The 16,247-nt window shown below is 59.1% G+C and overlaps 2 protein-coding genes across 3 annotated transcripts in view; both read left to right on the top strand.

Moving 5' to 3' along the window:
* Nucleotides 1-8,109, top strand: part of GRIN2D (glutamate ionotropic receptor NMDA type subunit 2D) — a 33,925-nt gene extending 25,816 nt beyond the window's left edge. For both annotated transcript variants that reach the window (XM_043600398.1, XM_043600400.1), the window contains exons 10-12: nt 5,806-5,993; nt 6,213-6,445; nt 6,638-8,109. In XM_043600398.1, coding sequence (XP_043456333.1) covers nt 5,806-5,993; nt 6,213-6,445; nt 6,638-7,981 — 1,765 coding nt within the window. In that variant the 3' untranslated portion in view covers nt 7,982-8,109. The remainder of the gene's footprint in view (nt 1-5,805; nt 5,994-6,212; nt 6,446-6,637) is intronic.
* A 1,367-nt stretch (nt 8,110-9,476) lies between these two features.
* Nucleotides 9,477-16,201, top strand: GRWD1 (glutamate rich WD repeat containing 1). Its single transcript, XM_043600406.1, has 7 exons — nt 9,477-10,331; nt 10,541-10,658; nt 10,812-10,977; nt 12,946-13,159; nt 13,313-13,455; nt 13,916-14,113; nt 15,224-16,201. Exons 1-7 carry the CDS (start codon nt 10,145-10,147, stop codon nt 15,539-15,541), a joined length of 1,344 nt encoding a protein of 447 aa, XP_043456341.1. The 5' UTR covers nt 9,477-10,144; the 3' UTR covers nt 15,542-16,201.
* Nucleotides 16,202-16,247: the final 46 nt, after the last annotated feature.

The raw sequence follows: 16,247 nt of genomic DNA, 5'->3' as shown, positions 1-16,247 counted from the left end.
AGTAATCCCTGGAAGTCTGGTCATACGTGTGTTTTTGTTTTGTTTTGTTTTTGTCTGTTCATATTTTGGAGGGAAGTCCAAAACTCTGGAAGCGGAGGGCTTGTGATTACACGAGTGGGGTTTTTGGCTATGAACATCACTGTAGGTGATCTGCCTGGACCATTTTTGTTGGGGAATTCCTAATGTCAGTATTTTTTTTTTCTTAGAGTGGTCGTATGTATGTATGCACGTGTATATGTATCATATACATGGAGAGAAACAAGGAAAACAAATACTGAATTATGATCTCCCTTACAAAATAACCCCTAATGATATGAAAGTTAAAAGACATTCATCCAGTAAGGCTTTTATTTATTTATTTATTTATTTATTTATTTATTTAAGTTTATTTACTTTTATTTTGAGAGAGGGAGACAGCAGGGGAGGGGCAGAGAGAAAATCCCAAGCAGGCTCCATGCTGTCAGGACATGGGGCTCGATCTCGTGAACCCTGAGACCATGACCTGAGCTAAAAATCAAAGTCAGATGCCTCACCGATGGAGCCACCCAGGTGCCCCTCCAATAAGTATCTATAAGATACTATCAGTCTCCAATAGCCCTCTCTGCGACAGTAGACATGTTCTACGGGGCGCCTGGGGGGCTCAGCAGTTGAGCATCCAACTCTTGATTTCAGCTGAGGTCGTGATCTCACAGTTCGTGAGAGCGAGCCCTGCGTGGGGCTCTTCACTGACAGCAAGGGGCCTGCTTGGGATTCTCTCTCCCTCTGTCTCCGCCCCTCCCCCCCCATAAATAAATAAATAAATAAATAAATAAATAAATAAATAGGGGCGCCTGGGTGGCTCGGTCAGTTGCTCATCCGACTTCCACTCAGGTCATGATCTCAAGGTTCATGGGTTCGGGCCCCGTGTCGGGCTCTGTGTCTCTCTCTCTCAAAAATAAATAAATATGGGGGCGCCTGGGTGGCGCAGTCGGTTAAGCGTCCGACTTCAGCCAGGTCACGATCTCGCGGTCCGTGAGTTCGAGCCCCGCGTCGGGCTCTGGGCTGATGGCTCAGAGCCTGGAGCCTGTTTCGGATTCTGTGTCTCCCTCTCTCTCTGCCCCCTCCCCCGTTCATGCTCTGTCTCTCTCTGTCCCAAAAATAAATAAACGTTGAAAAAAATAAATAAATAAATAAATAAATATGAAAAAAATTTTAAATAAATAAAGAGAGAGAGAGAGAGAGAGAGAGAGAGAGGGAAATGTTCCCGACTTTTGCAGTCCAGTGTGGTAGCCACCAATTTGCGATCGTTTGAAATGTGGTTGGTATAACTAAGGAACTGAATTTTTCTTTTTCTTTTTCTTTCTTTCTTTATTTTAACGTTTATTTATTTTTGAGAGAGAGAGAGACAGAGCTTGAGTGGGGGAGGGGCAGAGAGAGAGGGAGACACAGAATCTGAAACGGGCTCCAGGCTCTGAGCTGTCAGCAGAGTCCGACGCGGGGTTCGAACCCACAGACCGTGAGATCCTGACCTGAGCCTAAGTCGGACGCTCAACCAACTAAGCTACCGGGTGCCCCGGAAACGAATTTTTAAACCTTAATTCCAATTTAAATTCAAATAGCCCTACCTGGCTAGCAGCTACCACCATGGACAGCACTAGAAAATTCCATCCCTACAGAGAGGTACAAGGGAATTGGCGGCCTCACATGGTTTTGGCTGGCTCACAAACGTGGGCCCACCCTACCACAGAGGGCACAGGGGCTCACAAGAAGAGAAAGGAAATGCACCCCTTAAAAAGAAATATAAAAGGGGCACCGGGGTGGCTCGGTCATTTGGGCGTCCGACTCTTGATCTTGGCTCAAGTCATGATCTCAGGGTTCATGGGTTCGAGCCCCACCTGGCACAGAGCCTGCTTGGGATTCTCTCTCTCCCTCTCTCTGCCCCTCCCCCCTCTAAATAAATAAATAGGGGCGCCTGGGTGGCGCAGTCGGTTAAGCGTCCGACTTCAGCCAGGTCACGATCTCGCCGTCCAGGAGTTCGAGCCCCGCGTCGGGCTCTGGGCTGATGGCTCAGAGCCTGGAGCCTGTTTCCGATTCTGTGTCTCCCTCTCTCTCTGCCCCTCCCCTGTTCGTGCTCTGTCTCTCTCTGTCCCAAAAATAAATAAACGTTGAAAAAATAAATAAATAAATAAATAAACTTAAAAAAATAAATAAAACAAGAAACACAGCTTCTCCTCGCAGCCAGTTCTGGAAGCCCATTCTGTGAAGGATGTTCAATTCCTCACCCGCATTGGGGGGGGGGGGGGGGGGCAAAAAAAAGGAAACCTCATGTCCCCTTTCCCTACAGTAAGCATTATTTTTCATTCCCCTCCTATCAATTAAACTATGTGTCTATGCATACATATACATTATTAACTATCAGCCCGAATTCATTCATTCAGCCACTCTTAAGCACCTGTTGTATGCCGGGTGCTGTTCCAGACCCTGTGGCTACAGCGGTGAACCAGACGGACAACATCTGTTCCTTCACGGAATTTCAAGCCCAGTGGGAAGAGGGCGAACCATAAACTTAATAACCAAGAACATATTATAGTTACAAGGGGATGCGTGCTACGGACAAAAATACTGCCGGGGGCGTGAATTTCGGAGACCTAGGGAGGAGGCTACGGGTTGCAGTATTTAAGAAGGTGCTCAGACAGGTGTCTTTTGAGCCAACACTTGAAGGAAGTGAGGGGGTGGAGCCAGGCGGCTATCTGGGAGAAGACTGTTCCAGCAGAGGGAACAGCCAGTGCAAAGATCCTGAGGCAGGAGTGTGCTGGAGTCGTCCAGGAACTTCCTGTTTGCTGCCATAGGTTCTTGTAATGCGAGGAGACCCCCGGTTACTGAGTGAAGTGAGGAGACAGCGGAGGCTAGTGAGCTGAGAAGGCACGGAAGCTGTGACTCAAATGTCAAGATCCCTCTGGCGATGGGGGGCAGGAATAAACAGGAAAGCAAAGAGATGCAGGGCTCCCCAATGCCCTCTCTCAAAAATGAATACACATTAAAATAAAATTTAAAAAAGACTGAGCGGGGCACCTGGGTGGCTCAGTTGGTTGCGCGTCCGACTTCAGCTCAGGTCATGATCTCGCGGCTCATGAGTTAAGAGCCCTGCGTCGGGCTCTGTGCTGATGGCTCAGAGCCTAGAGCCTGCTGTGGATTCTGTGTCTCCCTCTCTTTCTGCTCCTCCCCCCCACTTGTGCTCTGTCTCTCAAAATAAATAAGCATTTAAAAAGAAACTTTATTGGGGGCGCCTGGGTGGCGCAGTCGGTTAAGCGTCCGACTTCAGCCAGGTCACGATCTCGCGGTCCGTGAGTTCGAGCCCCGCGTCGGGCTCTGGGCTGATGGCTCGGAGCCTGGAGCCTGTTTCCGATTCTGTGTCTCCCTCTCTCTCTGCCCCTCCCCCGTTCATGCTCTGTCTCTCTCTGTCCCAAAAATAAACGTTGGGAAAAAAAATTAAAAAAAATAAAAAGAAAAAAAAAATAAAAAGAAACTTTATTTTTTTTTAAACGACCGAGCCAAGGGGGCCCCTGGGTGGCTCAGTCAGTTAAGTGGCCGACTTCAGCTCAGGTCATGATCTCGCGTTTTGTGAGTTCAAGCCCCAAGTGGGGCTCCGCATTGATGTGTGGAGACTGCTTGGGATTCTCTCTCTCTCTCTCTCTGCCTCTCCCCTGCTCTCTCTCTCTCTCTCTCTCTAAATAAATAAATAAACTTAAAAAGACAAGCAAAGGATTAAAAGTGAAGGCTCTTAGATCCTCTCTTCCTGAAAGCCTCTCACACCTCCCTGCCATTGGAAGCCTTGGTTTTTGACTCTGTCCACAATGCCCCCCAGGTCTCTCCCCCACCTCCTCCCCCACCTCCCCCTTCCTCCCCGCAAGGACCCCTGGAGACCTTCCTTACATTTTACCCTAGTCCTCAAGCCCCTCCCTCCATCCCCCCTCTTCAGCCTGACTCTGGAAACCTACAGTTCTTTCTACTTAGACAGGGAGGCGATTCACCTTTCGCCCCCAAGGGCATTTTCCTAAACAAAGAGAAACCTACAGGGAAATTACAGTTTTGCCTACAAGGCAGTTGTGATATATATATATCACAACATATATATATAAATATAAAGTTTCCAGATGTCAGCTGGGATCTCCCTGCCTGTTAGAATCCGTATAAAACCCCATTTTCCAATCGTGGGATCTTGACTGCCCTCCCCCAGATTTCTGCTCGTCTCCAGAGCTTCAAATTCTTTGCCTCCCCCCTCCCCCAAGTGTTTGCTTTGGCTGGAATCTGTTCGGGGGGGGGGGGCGGGAGGGGATCGGCTGTCCGTCTCTCCACTTGGGGTCCGCGGACTAATTCTGTCCTTTTCTTTCATTTCTCTGCACGTACAGAGGCAGGTACACAAGGCATTGATGTGCTCATGTGTGAGGATGTAGAGAGGGCTTTACCGGAGATTTGACTCAGTTGCTTAAGCATCAGACTCTTGGTTTCGGTTCAGGTCATGATCTTGTGGTTCAGGGGTCCGGGCCCCCGCGACGGGCTCCGTGCTGACAGCGCGGAGCCTGCTTGGGATTCTCTCTCTTTCCCTTTCTCTCTGCTCCTCCCACGCTCGCTCGCTCGCTCGCTCTCTCAAAATAAATCAACATTTCAAACATTTATTTTAAATAATAAGTCAATATGGAAGGGCACCCGGGTGGCTCAGTCCGCTGAGCGTCAAGGCTCTTGATTTCAGTTCAGGTCGTGATCCCAGGGTCGTGGGATCGAGCCCCGAGTCCAGCTCGGCGCGGAGCACACAGCCTGCTTACGATTCTCTCTCTCCCTCTGGCCCTCTCCCCCGCGTGCACTCTTTCTGTCTAAAATAAATTTTAAAAAATTAGCATGGAGTTATGCTCGACATGGGCCTCTACGACTCTTTTTTTCTTTTCTTCTTCACGGATATGCCCTGGGCATCTTGATGTCAGATCATAGGCCTGGATCTTGTTTCATCCAATAGTGACACAGCGTGGACTTCTTTATCCACTCATCCATGCGATCCACAAATATTTACAGCCCCTGTGGGTGTGCCGGGAACTGTGCTGAGTCACAGCTTGGAATGTGTCCCAGCTGGGGCTCGCAGTCTCCGAGGAGAGGCTGGGGTTCATCGGATAATCACAGAAGTACGCGGAGGGCGGCAGTTGCGAAGGAGGGGACGCGGGGCACGTGCGCCATCGTGTATTCATCCGGGAGGGGGATATTCTCTCTCCCTGCTTGTCTTCGTCTCAAGGTTTAGAAACTGGGGGCCTAGCGGGAGGAGGCACGCCGAGTAAGTAAGGTGCGCGTCTGGGCCTGCGGTTCCCATCTGAGTAATGGAGAGAAGTTTCCACCTCGCAGGAGCGCTGAGAGCCTTGAACGTGTTATTACCGCCGATGGCCCGGCGCCCGGCACGATACAAGCGATCGTTAGCGTTATTGTGATTTGCAGGAGTCCCCTGTCTGAGCCTCAGCCCTCTGTAGAATGGAGGAGTATCCAGCACCTTCTCTGGAGGGCTGCGGTGAAGGCTGAACCTAACGTTCTCCAGCACTTTCTTTGCACCAAGCCATCAACTTACCTTTGCGGCAACCGTGGAAGGGAGGTATTGATGTTGTCCCCACTTTGCAGCTCCAAACGGAGGCACCGAGAGGTGCGGTGGCTTGCTCTGGAGTTCACCACCAGTCAGGATGTGGGGCAGTTGGAGGCTATTAGGGGTGAGAGGGGGTTCCGGGAGGGCCGTGAGAGCATCTGGGTGGGACTGACCCTGCCTTTCATGCCCCCTGCCCACCCCCTCCCCAGGAAGCTGGACGCCTTCATCTATGATGCGGCGGTGCTCAACTACATGGCCCGCAAGGATGAAGGCTGCAAGCTGGTCACCATCGGCTCGGGCAAGGTCTTTGCCACGACGGGCTACGGCATCGCCCTGCACAAGGGCTCCCGCTGGAAGCGCCCGATCGACCTGGCCCTGTTGCAGTTCCTGGGGGACGGTGCGGCTGCGCACGGGGATGCCTCGGGGGTGGGGCGTGGGGGTGGGGCGTGGCGGTGGGGGGCAGGGCCCTGGGTCGCGGGCGCAGGAGGGGATGAGGATCAGGACACCAGGGTCTAAGGGAGGAGAGGGCCGGGCGCCTAGACTCCTGCATCAGAGAAGAGGGTCCGAGGAGGGTGCCCCTGGAAGTTGACCCATGCCCCCTGCCCCCTCTCTCCAGATGAGATCGAGATGCTGGAGCGGCTGTGGCTCTCCGGGATCTGCCACAACGACAAAATCGAGGTGATGAGCAGTAAGCTGGACATCGACAACATGGCGGGGGTCTTCTACATGCTCCTGGTGGCCATGGGCCTCTCCCTGCTGGTCTTCGCCTGGGAGCACCTGGTGTACTGGCGCCTGCGGCATTGCCTGGGGCCCACCCACCGCATGGACTTCCTGCTGGCCTTCTCCAGGGTACGCGGGGACAGAGGCGGGCAGGGCTGCGGGGAGGCAGGCAGGGATGCCTCGCAGTGGGAGACACCTGGGTCGAGGTCCCGGCCGGGCGGGAGGGCTGGGGGGGGGGGGGAGGCGGGCGGTCCCGGGCATCTCCCCGCCGCCCCGCCCCCCACTCGCTGATGACCCTGCTTCTCTCACGGCCCCCCGCAGGGCATGTACAGCTGCTGCAGCGCGGAGGCCGCCCCGCCGCCGGCCAAGCCCCCGCCGCCGCCGCAGCCGCTGCCCAGCCCCGCGTACCCGGCGGCGCGGCCCGCGCCCGGCCCGGCGCCTTTCGTGCCCCGCGAGCGCGCGGCGGTGGACCGCTGGCGCCGCGCCAAAGGTGCCGGGCCTCCGGGGGGCGCGGGCCTGGCCGACGGCTTCCACCGCTACTACGGCCCCATCGAGCCGCAGGGCCTGGGCGTGGGCGAGGCGCGCGCGGCGCCCCGGGGCGCGGCGGGGCGCCCGCTGTCCCCGCCGGCCGCGCAGCCCCCGCAGAAGCCGCCGCCCTCCTACTTCGCCATCGTGCGCGACAAGGAGCCGGCCGAGCCCCCCTCCGGCGCCTTCCCCGGCTTCCCGTCGCCGCCCGCGCCCCCCGCCGCCGCCGCCGCCGCCGCCGCCGCCGCCGCCGTCGGGCCGCCGCTGTGCCGCCTGGCCTACGAGGACGAGAGCCCGCCGGCGCCCGCGCGCTGGCCGCGCTCCGACCCCGAGAGCCAGCCCCTGCTGGGGCCCGGCGCGGGCGGCGCGGGGGGCGCGGGGGGCGCGGGCGGCGGGGCCCAGGCCGCGCCACCCCCGTGCCGCGCCGCGCCGCCCCCCTGCCCCTACCTGGACCTCGAGCCGTCGCCGTCGGACTCGGAGGACTCGGAGAGCCTGGGCGGCGCGTCGCTGGGCGGCCTGGAGCCCTGGTGGTTCGCCGACTTCCCCTACCCGTACGCCGAGCGCCTCGGGCCGCCGCCCGGCCGCTACTGGTCGGTCGACAAGCTCGGGGGCTGGCGCGCCGGCAGCTGGGACTACCTGCCCCCGCGCAGCGGTCCAGCCGCCTGGCACTGCCGTCACTGCGCCAGCCTGGAGCTGCTGCCGCCGCCGCGCCATCTGAGCTGCTCGCACGACGGCCTGGACGGCGGCTGGTGGGCGCCGCCGCCCCCGCCCTGGGCCGCCGGACCCCCGCCCCGGCGCCGGGCCCGCTGCGGGTGTCCGCGGCCGCACCCTCACCGCCCGCGGGCCTCGCACCGCGCGCCCGCCGCCGCCCCGCACCACCACCGGCACCGGCGCGCCGCGGGGGGCTGGGACCTCCCGCCGCCGGCGCCCACCTCGCGCTCGCTCGAGGACCTCAGCTCGTGTCCCCGCGCCGCCCCCGCGCGCAGGCTCACCGGGCCCTCCCGCCACGCGCGCCGCTGCCCGCACGCCGCGCACTGGGGGCCGCCGCTGCCCGCCGCGCCCCACCGGAGACACCGGGGCGGGGACCTGGGTACCCGCAGGGGCTCGGCGCACTTCTCCAGCCTCGAGTCCGAGGTATGACGCGGCCCAGGGGGCCCCCGGCGCCCCCTCGGTCAGCGCAGGCCACGGCCCGAGGGGGCACGCGCAACAGACAGGACCCGCGTGGGTTGGGAAGGAAAAGTTGGACCTGGCCGGACCCCGCCTGGAGCAGCGTCCTGCGCCCCGTCGCTTTGGGGGCACCAAGAGCCGGAAGGGATTTGGCCCCCCCCTCCCCCAAATCTCACCCAGCCTGAAAGGGAGGGGGTGGGGGTCTCGGAGCCCACTGGAGGTTTGTTTTTGTTTTGTTTTGTTTTTAAACCCGACAAGGGCTTTTTAACGTCACCAGATGGGGCGGGAGGTGGGGGAGGGGGTGGGGACACGCCGCGCCCGCGCCCCACCCCCACGCCCGGGGCCGTGGCCCCCACATCACTGTGCAGCTCCCCGGCCCCGGCCACGCCTCCGGGGAAGCCCGTTTTTAACCTTTCATCCATTGGGACTCAAAACTGTGAGACGCGTTCGCCAAACTGTGACCCCAGACCTTGGCCCCGCCACACAGAAACCCCTGACCCCAGACTGTGACTTCCGACCCCTAAAAATGGTCATCCGACCCCAGACTGTGACCCCTGACCCCAAACTGTGACCCGAATCCCAGACTGTGCCCCGACCAGACTGTGACCCTTGACGTCATACCGTGACACACCCTCCTCCTTTCCCCACCCTAGGTCGCTTTTCCCAATTTTGACCTCGGACACTCCCAACGGAAGCCCCGCCTCCCCCTGTCCTAGCGTTGATCCCAACAAACATCGGGCCAAACCCTCCCACCCTGTCGCACCTCACTACCAGCCCCACGTGCCACCAACCACATCCTCTCCAACTCCAGCCCTTATCTGTGACCCTCCCAACGAAAACCCAGCAGACACCCCCTCCCCTCCCCCCCCCCCCCCCCCCCCCCCCCCCAGCCTCCTTTTCCTAGATCTCCAGCCGGGTCTGGAGCTGGGTTGTGGAGGAGACGGTCCGGGAATCCACACCCACCACCAACCTCCCCTCCCACTCTCCTGTTACACATTGCAGTGTTTGGAATAAACCATGTTTTTATGCCTCCTCAGTCCAAGTGTGAGCTCCGTGTTTGTCTCAGCCCCCCTCAAACTTCCCTGGAGGAAACAGAAACCGAGAAAAGTCCCACAGAGGAAGAGAGGGCGGAAAAGAAAATTGTATTCCGAACACAGACCCTGGAAGGAGATGGGAGGCAAAGACCCAGAAAGGGGCTGTGAGAATAGATCCTAAGAAGAAGACTGAGATGGTGCGAGGGAGGACAGAGACCCAGAGAGAAGGCGGGACAGAGAACTCCAGAAAGATCCAGGATCAAAACACTTTAGGATTAAGTCTAGGGTCCCACTCCTATGGCCACAGACAAGGCCTCTTGCTTGATTCTTAATATCCTGTTCTTGCAAGCGAGGAGTCTAGTATATCCCAGCCAATCCACCTATCTCGAATGCCGTGAATCTCACCAATGAGAATCTATTTCTAACATTTCATTGCCGATGAGGGATAAAGAGAGCCAAAGCGCTTGTAACGGCGGTCTCCAGAGGGCTGACTTTCTGATTAAGTGCTCGCTGACCATAGCTGCAATGTGAACGCCTGGTTAGGCAATTGACTGCCCCAAGAGGGTAGATTCAACCGACTGACTTACACATAATATCATCCTGTCTACACTAAAGCAGTTTGAAGTGAATTAAAGCCATCATAACAAGGAGGGGAGAGGAACCCGGCTTTATGGGTCCTCAGGGAGCAAGAGCCCAGTCTTCTTGCCAGTGAGAACTCTTATTTGCATACATGAATAATATAGCGGAAAGGAAGCAATGGGAGTCCAAGGTGGAAGATGGAGTCGGGGCTCAGGACTCCTCCAGTAGATGGAGAAAACTGGCTTCGTACAGAACTACAACTCCCAGGAGGCCTTGCCGCCGCTCCGCAGAAAAGCGCCGCAAAGTCACGCGAAGGGTGTACTTTCTCCGAATCCGCAAGCCTCGGTCGCTAGGCTAGGACTCCTTTCCCTTAGTTCTCCTTCACCCTCTCCCCGCCGCCCTCTCTAATTGGTGAGCTCGGAGGTTTCCAAGGCAACCGTGCAGCCGAGCGGATCTCAGAAGAAGGAAACCGCAACCCGGAAGTGACGTCCTCCCTGCGCGCCGGCGGAGAGAGGCTTCGAAGATGGCGGCGCGCAAGGGGAGGCGGCGCACGTGTGGGACCGGGGAACCCATGGAGGCCGAGTCCAGCGACGCAAGGACCGAAGGCCCGGCCCAGGTCTACTTGCCCGGGCGGGGACCGCCGCTCCGCGAAGGAGAGGAGCTGGTCATGGACGAGGAGGCTTACGTGCTGTACCACCGAGCGCAGACTGGTAGGGCCGGGCACCAGGACTCCTGGGTCCCGAGGAGGAAGGGGACTGGAATCCTGACTCCCGAGCGGGTCTGGTCCGGAGTCTTTAACTTACGAGGCACTCTGAGAGAGAAGACTGGGCTCTAAGACGGATGAAAACTTCACACGCGAGGGGGGGGGGCTGAGATCTCTGTCCCGTTCTAATTTTGCGACCTCTCTTTTTATCCCGAGGCGCCCCCTGTCTTAGCTTCGACATAGTCCGGGATCATCTGGGAGACAGCCGGACAGAGCTTCCTCTTACACTTTACCTGTGCGCTGGGACCCAGGCGGAGAGCGCCCAGAGCAACAGGTGAGTGAAATCTGAGGTGTTCCTAGGACCAGGAGTCTGAACCCCCAGCTCCCTCTTCCCCAGGACCTAGAAATCGAGGTTTCCGGCTTCTCTCCCCCTTCTCTCTGAGTATCCTGGCATCCCGTGCCTCACCCACCCCACGCTTTCCCCCAGACTGATGATGCTTCGGATGCATAATCTGCATGGGACAAAACCCCCGCCATCGGAGGGCAGCGATGAGGAGGAGGAGGAGGAGGAAGATGAAGAGGAGGAAGAGGAGCGGAAGCCTCAACTGGAGCTGGCTATGGTGCCCCACTATGGCGGCATCAACCGAGTCCGGGTAGATACAGACCCAGGAGCCTGCTCTACATTGTCTGACCTCCACCCCCAACCCCCTTGTCCATGCCTTCCAGCGTTTAGGAAAGTATCTGGCATGTATGTTTATATGCATTGGCTCGTGTACGTCTTAGCTGCCGTCATTATGGTCACCATGTGCTAGAAGCAACACGGGGCGAGTTTTTATGTTCTTTCCTCTTCTGTGAAATGGCGAAGGTTACAAAGCTGGCCTGATGGAGTTGACGTGAGGGTACAATGGGACGGCGTACGGTTATTTCAGGTGCCCAGAGACAGCACCTGGGTGCAGTGTGACACATGTTTTGTGTTATTGCTCAGGAAATGTCCTGGGCTGTGGGGCCGCTTTCGTGCTGCTGAGTTCTGGCGCCTTGCGATCGCGCTGCTGTGTGAATTACACGAGACGACGTATGAACGGCACTCAGGGCAGTGCTTGGCCCACAGCCCTTGCTGTGGGTCCCCAGTATATCATTACCGCGTTTTAGGCATTGTTCTATGCCCTGGGGATTTCACGGAGCGAAAGTTCTCTGGCTTCATGAAACGTAATGCTAGCGGGGGAAGGGAACAAGAAGAAACTAAGTAAACGTGCAGTGCGTCCTCATAGAGAAGAGGAAAAGCAAGGTAAGGGAATTAGGACGTTTCTGGAGCGGGTTTGCTGTTTTACATAGTGCGGTCAGGGTCAGGGAAGTATTTGTGATAAGGTGCCATTTGAATAGAGACTCACAGGAAGTGAGGGAGTGAACCAAAGATCTCTGTCGGGAAAGGGTTTGTAGGCAGAGGAAACACAGGTGCAAAGGCCCTGGGGCAAACGTGGCACGTTTGAGGAATTGCGAGGGAAAACGGGGAGACCAGTGCAGCTGCTAGAGCAAATGGACGAGAGGGAGAGTGACAGCATGTTGGGGGTTGACACAGAGGAGGTGATGGGTCGTGGAGGGCTTGTAGGCCGTACCTGTTAGGGTAAGGACTTGGCTTTACTTGGGGAGAAATTGGGAGCCACGGGAGGGTTTAGAGCGGAGGACAGTTGGGATCTGACTTGTGTTTGAAAGAGATCCCCCTGAGTGCTGTGTGGAGAACAGACCGCACGGAGGCAAGGGCAGAAGTGTCGTCCCACGGGGAGGCCATCACGCAGGGGGAAGGATGACAGGAGTAGCCAGGAGTGACGACAGTAGAGGTAGTGAGAAGGGCTTGGAAGTGATATGGGTTTTGAGTGTAGCCAGCGCGGGGTGGCCGTGAGGACAAGTCAGTGAGTCCTACGGCTCGGGGCCTGAGATGGGGAACCCCGGGGAGGAGGAGCTTGTAGACGGCGATTAGGAGCTTGGCTTTGGCCGTGTGAGGTTTGAACGGTCGGTGTCGATAGGAGTCTGGAGCCCAGAGAGGTCAGGGCTTGGGGCTACTGGAAACCTCGAGGCTGGACGGGATCTCCTAGCGAGCAGACGGAGGCAAAGAGACCCAAGGACTTGAGGCCTGGGACCCACCGACATTTAGCAAGTTACAAAGACTGGTAGTCTGGGGCGCCCGGGTGGCTCAGTCGGTAGAGCATCCCAACTCTTGATTTCGGCTCAGGTCATGATCCCAGCGTCGTGGGATTCTCTCCCTCCCTCTGCCCCTCTCCCCTGCTTACGCTCTTTCTCTCTCTCAAAAAACAAAAACAACAACAAAAAAAACGGGGTACCCTGAACACCCTTCCAGGGGTTGCTGGGGCCTCTGGAAGGAGTTTGCGGCCTCACCATCGCTGCTGCCCAGTGTGGGCAGTTGTCCCAGGTACCAGGCCGGTCCTGCAGGCTGTCGTTTTCTCCCCTGCAAAGGTTTCTGGGAGCCAGGCGCCCAGCTGTGGGAGGACGGGGGTCCTGAGGACCTGCAGGTCCGTTTCTCAGGGATGCCAGGAGCTGTGGTCACCACCCTGAGCCTCCCGTCCCTCCTGCCTCCCTTTCCCTTCTCCTTCCCCCGCCCCCCACAGGTGTCCTGGCTGGGCGACGACCCGGTGGCCGCTGTGTGGTCAGAGAAGGGCCAGGTGGAGGTGTTTGCACTGCGGCGGCTGCTGCAGGTGGTACATGACCCACAGGCCCTGGCGACCTTCCTCCGGGACGAGCAGGCCCGGGTGAAGCCCATCTTTGCCTTCGCTGGCCACATGGGAGAGGGCTTTGCGCTGGACTGGTCCCCCCGTGTGTCTGGTGGGTGTCCCTGGGGTGCAGGGAATCGGCCCTGGGTGGGGCAGGGGTGGGAGGGCGGGGGGTCTGTAGGAAGGGGTGGGTGCTGAGACTATCGGGAGAAGAGGGGGCGCGGGGCCAGCCGGGGCCAGCCGGTTTCCTGACTCCTGTCTCCAGGGCGCCTGCTGACTGGTGACTGTCAGAAGAACATCCACCTCTGGACGCCTGTGGACGGCGGCTCCTGGCACGTGGACCAGCGGCCATTCGTGGGCCACACGCGCTCTGTGGAGGACCTTCAGTGGTCCCCGACTGAGGACACGGTGAGGGCGGGCTGGGGGTCTGACTCCTGGGTCTTGTAAGAGGGGGGGACTGGGGCTAGATCCTAATGGGGTGGGGGCAGAACACAGAAAAAGAGGGCAGGGGCGCCTGGGAGGGGCTCAGTCGGCTGAGCGTCCGGCTTCGGCTCAGGTCCTGATCTCACGGTTCGTGGGTTCGAGCCCCATGTTGGGCTTGCTGCTGTCAGCACCCAGCCTGCTTCGGATCCTCTGTCTCCCCCCCACCCCCACCCCCCCGTGCCCCTACCCTGCTCGCTCCCTCGCACGCGCGTGTGCTCTGTCTCTCTCTCTCTCTCTCTCTCTGTCTGTCTCTCCCTCTCCGTCTCTCTCTCTCTCTCAAAAACAAACTTCTAAAAATGAAATAAGGGTAGCCCACCACGCGTCCCCTGGTCTCCAGAGTGGGGTGGCAGGCACACCGGGGTCACTCAGACCCCGCCCTGTCCAGGTGTTCGCCTCCTGCTCAGCTGACGCCTCCATTCGCATCTGGGACATCCGGGCCGCCCCCGGCAAGGCCTGCATGCTCACCACCGCCACCGCCCACGACGGGGATGTCAACGTCATCAGCTGGAGCCGCCGGGAGCCCTTCCTGCTTAGCGGCGGGGACGACGGGGCCCTCAAGATCTGGGACCTGCGGCAGTTCAAGGTATCTCCCCAGCTGGACGTCTGGGGCTGGAGGAGCCCCTGCTCCCGGCAGCCGCTGGGATTTGCAGGCTTCTTCCCTTGGACGGTTGTCTGCACCAGAGCCGGGAAGGCCTGTCGAGGTGGGGTGCAGATGAGGACACAGGCCCGGGGCGGCGGGGGAAGGCTGTGGCTGGCGTGGGGTCGCTCGTTCCGCCGGCTGGAGAGGTGACGGGACAGAAGGGGCCGGGTGGCCGCAGAGGCCGCGGTTCCCATCTACCTGCCTGGGGCGCAGCGCGGTGGGCCGTGTGGCTCGGGACTTCAGAGCCGCGAGGAGTTGTAGGCTCGTTGTTAGTGGGTTCTGTGGAATCCACTGGGAATGGGAGCCCGGATCGATCGTTACGGGGGAGGAAACTGAGGTACAGAAAGGACGGGAGCGGATAGGACGTTACCACCCGGCCGAGAATTGGCTTCGTAGAGCCGAGAGGGGTTCTGGGCAGGAGAAACTGTCTCCGGCTTCCCTGTGGACGGAGCCGGCACTTGGCGTGGCGCTGTGCCTGCCCGGGACCGCCAGGACGGAGTCTTTGTTCCCCTCCTGTAGAGCCAGCCCTGAGGAAGCTTGTAGAAGCGGGCTCCGGCCCCCAAGGAAAGCGCGTGGCCAAGTCGATTGGCCACTGGGACTTCGGAACCACTTCTCCGATTCAGAATTCCCTTTGCTTTAGCATACCGCACAAGTGCTGTTTTTCTTTTCATCGGCTGCCTCCGGAGCCTGGGAGCCATGCTTCCGCCCCCTTTAAGGCCTCCGTAGAATCAGCAGGGGGAGCGCTTTGAGAACCCTCCTCTTTTATAGGAAGGGAAACTGAGGCATGCCCAGGGAGGACCGAGGCCGGGGATCTTGTGACCTGGAGCTCGGAGGGGGTTCTTGGCAGGGGAAACCACAGCTCCCGGCAGCCCCTGAGACACTACGTCTTTATTACCGGTTCTGCTTTGCCCTCTGTCCCTTTCGGGGAATCTGGGAGTCCAGGGGAGGAGCCCGGGTGTACCCCTCCAGCGGGAGAGCGGTGAGGGCTCGGCCCGGGTCGCCCTGGGAGTCAGGCCGAGGTGCTCAGAGCCCCCGACTCCCTTCTTCCCGTAGTCTGGCTCCCCAGTGGCCACCTTCAAGCAGCACGTGGCCCCCGTGACCTCTGTCGAGTGGCACCCCCAGGACAGCGGGGTCTTTGCAGCCTCGGGCGCGGACAACCAGATCACGCAGTGGGACCTGGCCGTGGAACGGGACCCCGAGGCTGGCGACGCGGAGACGGACCCCGCGCTGGCGGACCTTCCCCAGCAGCTCCTGTTCGTGCACCAGGGCGAGACCGACCTGAAGGAGCTGCACTGGCACCCACAGTGCCCCGGGGTCCTGGTCAGCACCGCCCTGTCGGGCTTCACCGTCTTCCGCACCATCAGCGTCTGAGGAGGCCCGCCGTGCCTTCGCCTGGGGACTGGGGTCGAAGTTGGTTCCGCTGGAAGGGACGCGTTCGGATCGGTGCGCCAGCCCTCCTCCGAGAGAAGGACCCAGTTGGGCCCGTTGGCTGCCATGATGGATTCCGTTTGACTCGCTGTTCTTGGAGAGGACTCGCTTTGGTCCCGTGACCCCTCTTGCCAAAGGCTGTGCTTTGAACCGTGACTCTCAAAATAACCACTTGGTTTGCTCCGGTGACCCTTGGGGCAAAAGACTCGGTTTTGACTGGTGACCCCTCCCACCGGAAGACTTGGTTTCGCCCTGTGACCCCCTCCGTCCCCCACCTGTCGGAGGACTCTGGCCTGTTGCCCAGGTGAGCCTGGTGTGGCCTCCTGTTGCTGTGGACGCTGTAAGCCGCGGACCCGGTCTCAGCCGCGGGTCCCCCCCCCCACCCCGGGGGAGCTCAGGCACTTTACGATGGGTGGGCCACATCTGAGGGGTGGGTTCCTCTAGCAGAATCCGGTCTGGCTCTTTGTTTTCCTGCCATCAGAGTTCGGCCAGGACATCCCAGCAGGGGACTGTGTGGGTCCTCCCTCCCTCCTGCATCCGAGGCGGGCGCTATGCAGGAAGGAAGGTCAGGGGCTCCTGAGGCAATAAAGGACCAGAATGAGACTCATCCTGCTGGCTCCTCCCTACGAAGAAGCTGGAGGAGGAGGCG

This window comes from Prionailurus bengalensis, chromosome E2, assembly GCF_016509475.1.
Source record: "Prionailurus bengalensis isolate Pbe53 chromosome E2, Fcat_Pben_1.1_paternal_pri, whole genome shotgun sequence".
Lineage (NCBI taxonomy): Eukaryota > Metazoa > Chordata > Mammalia > Carnivora > Felidae > Prionailurus > Prionailurus bengalensis.
Note: the sequence above shows the minus strand (reverse complement) of the source record. Positions and strands in the feature narration are given on the sequence as shown.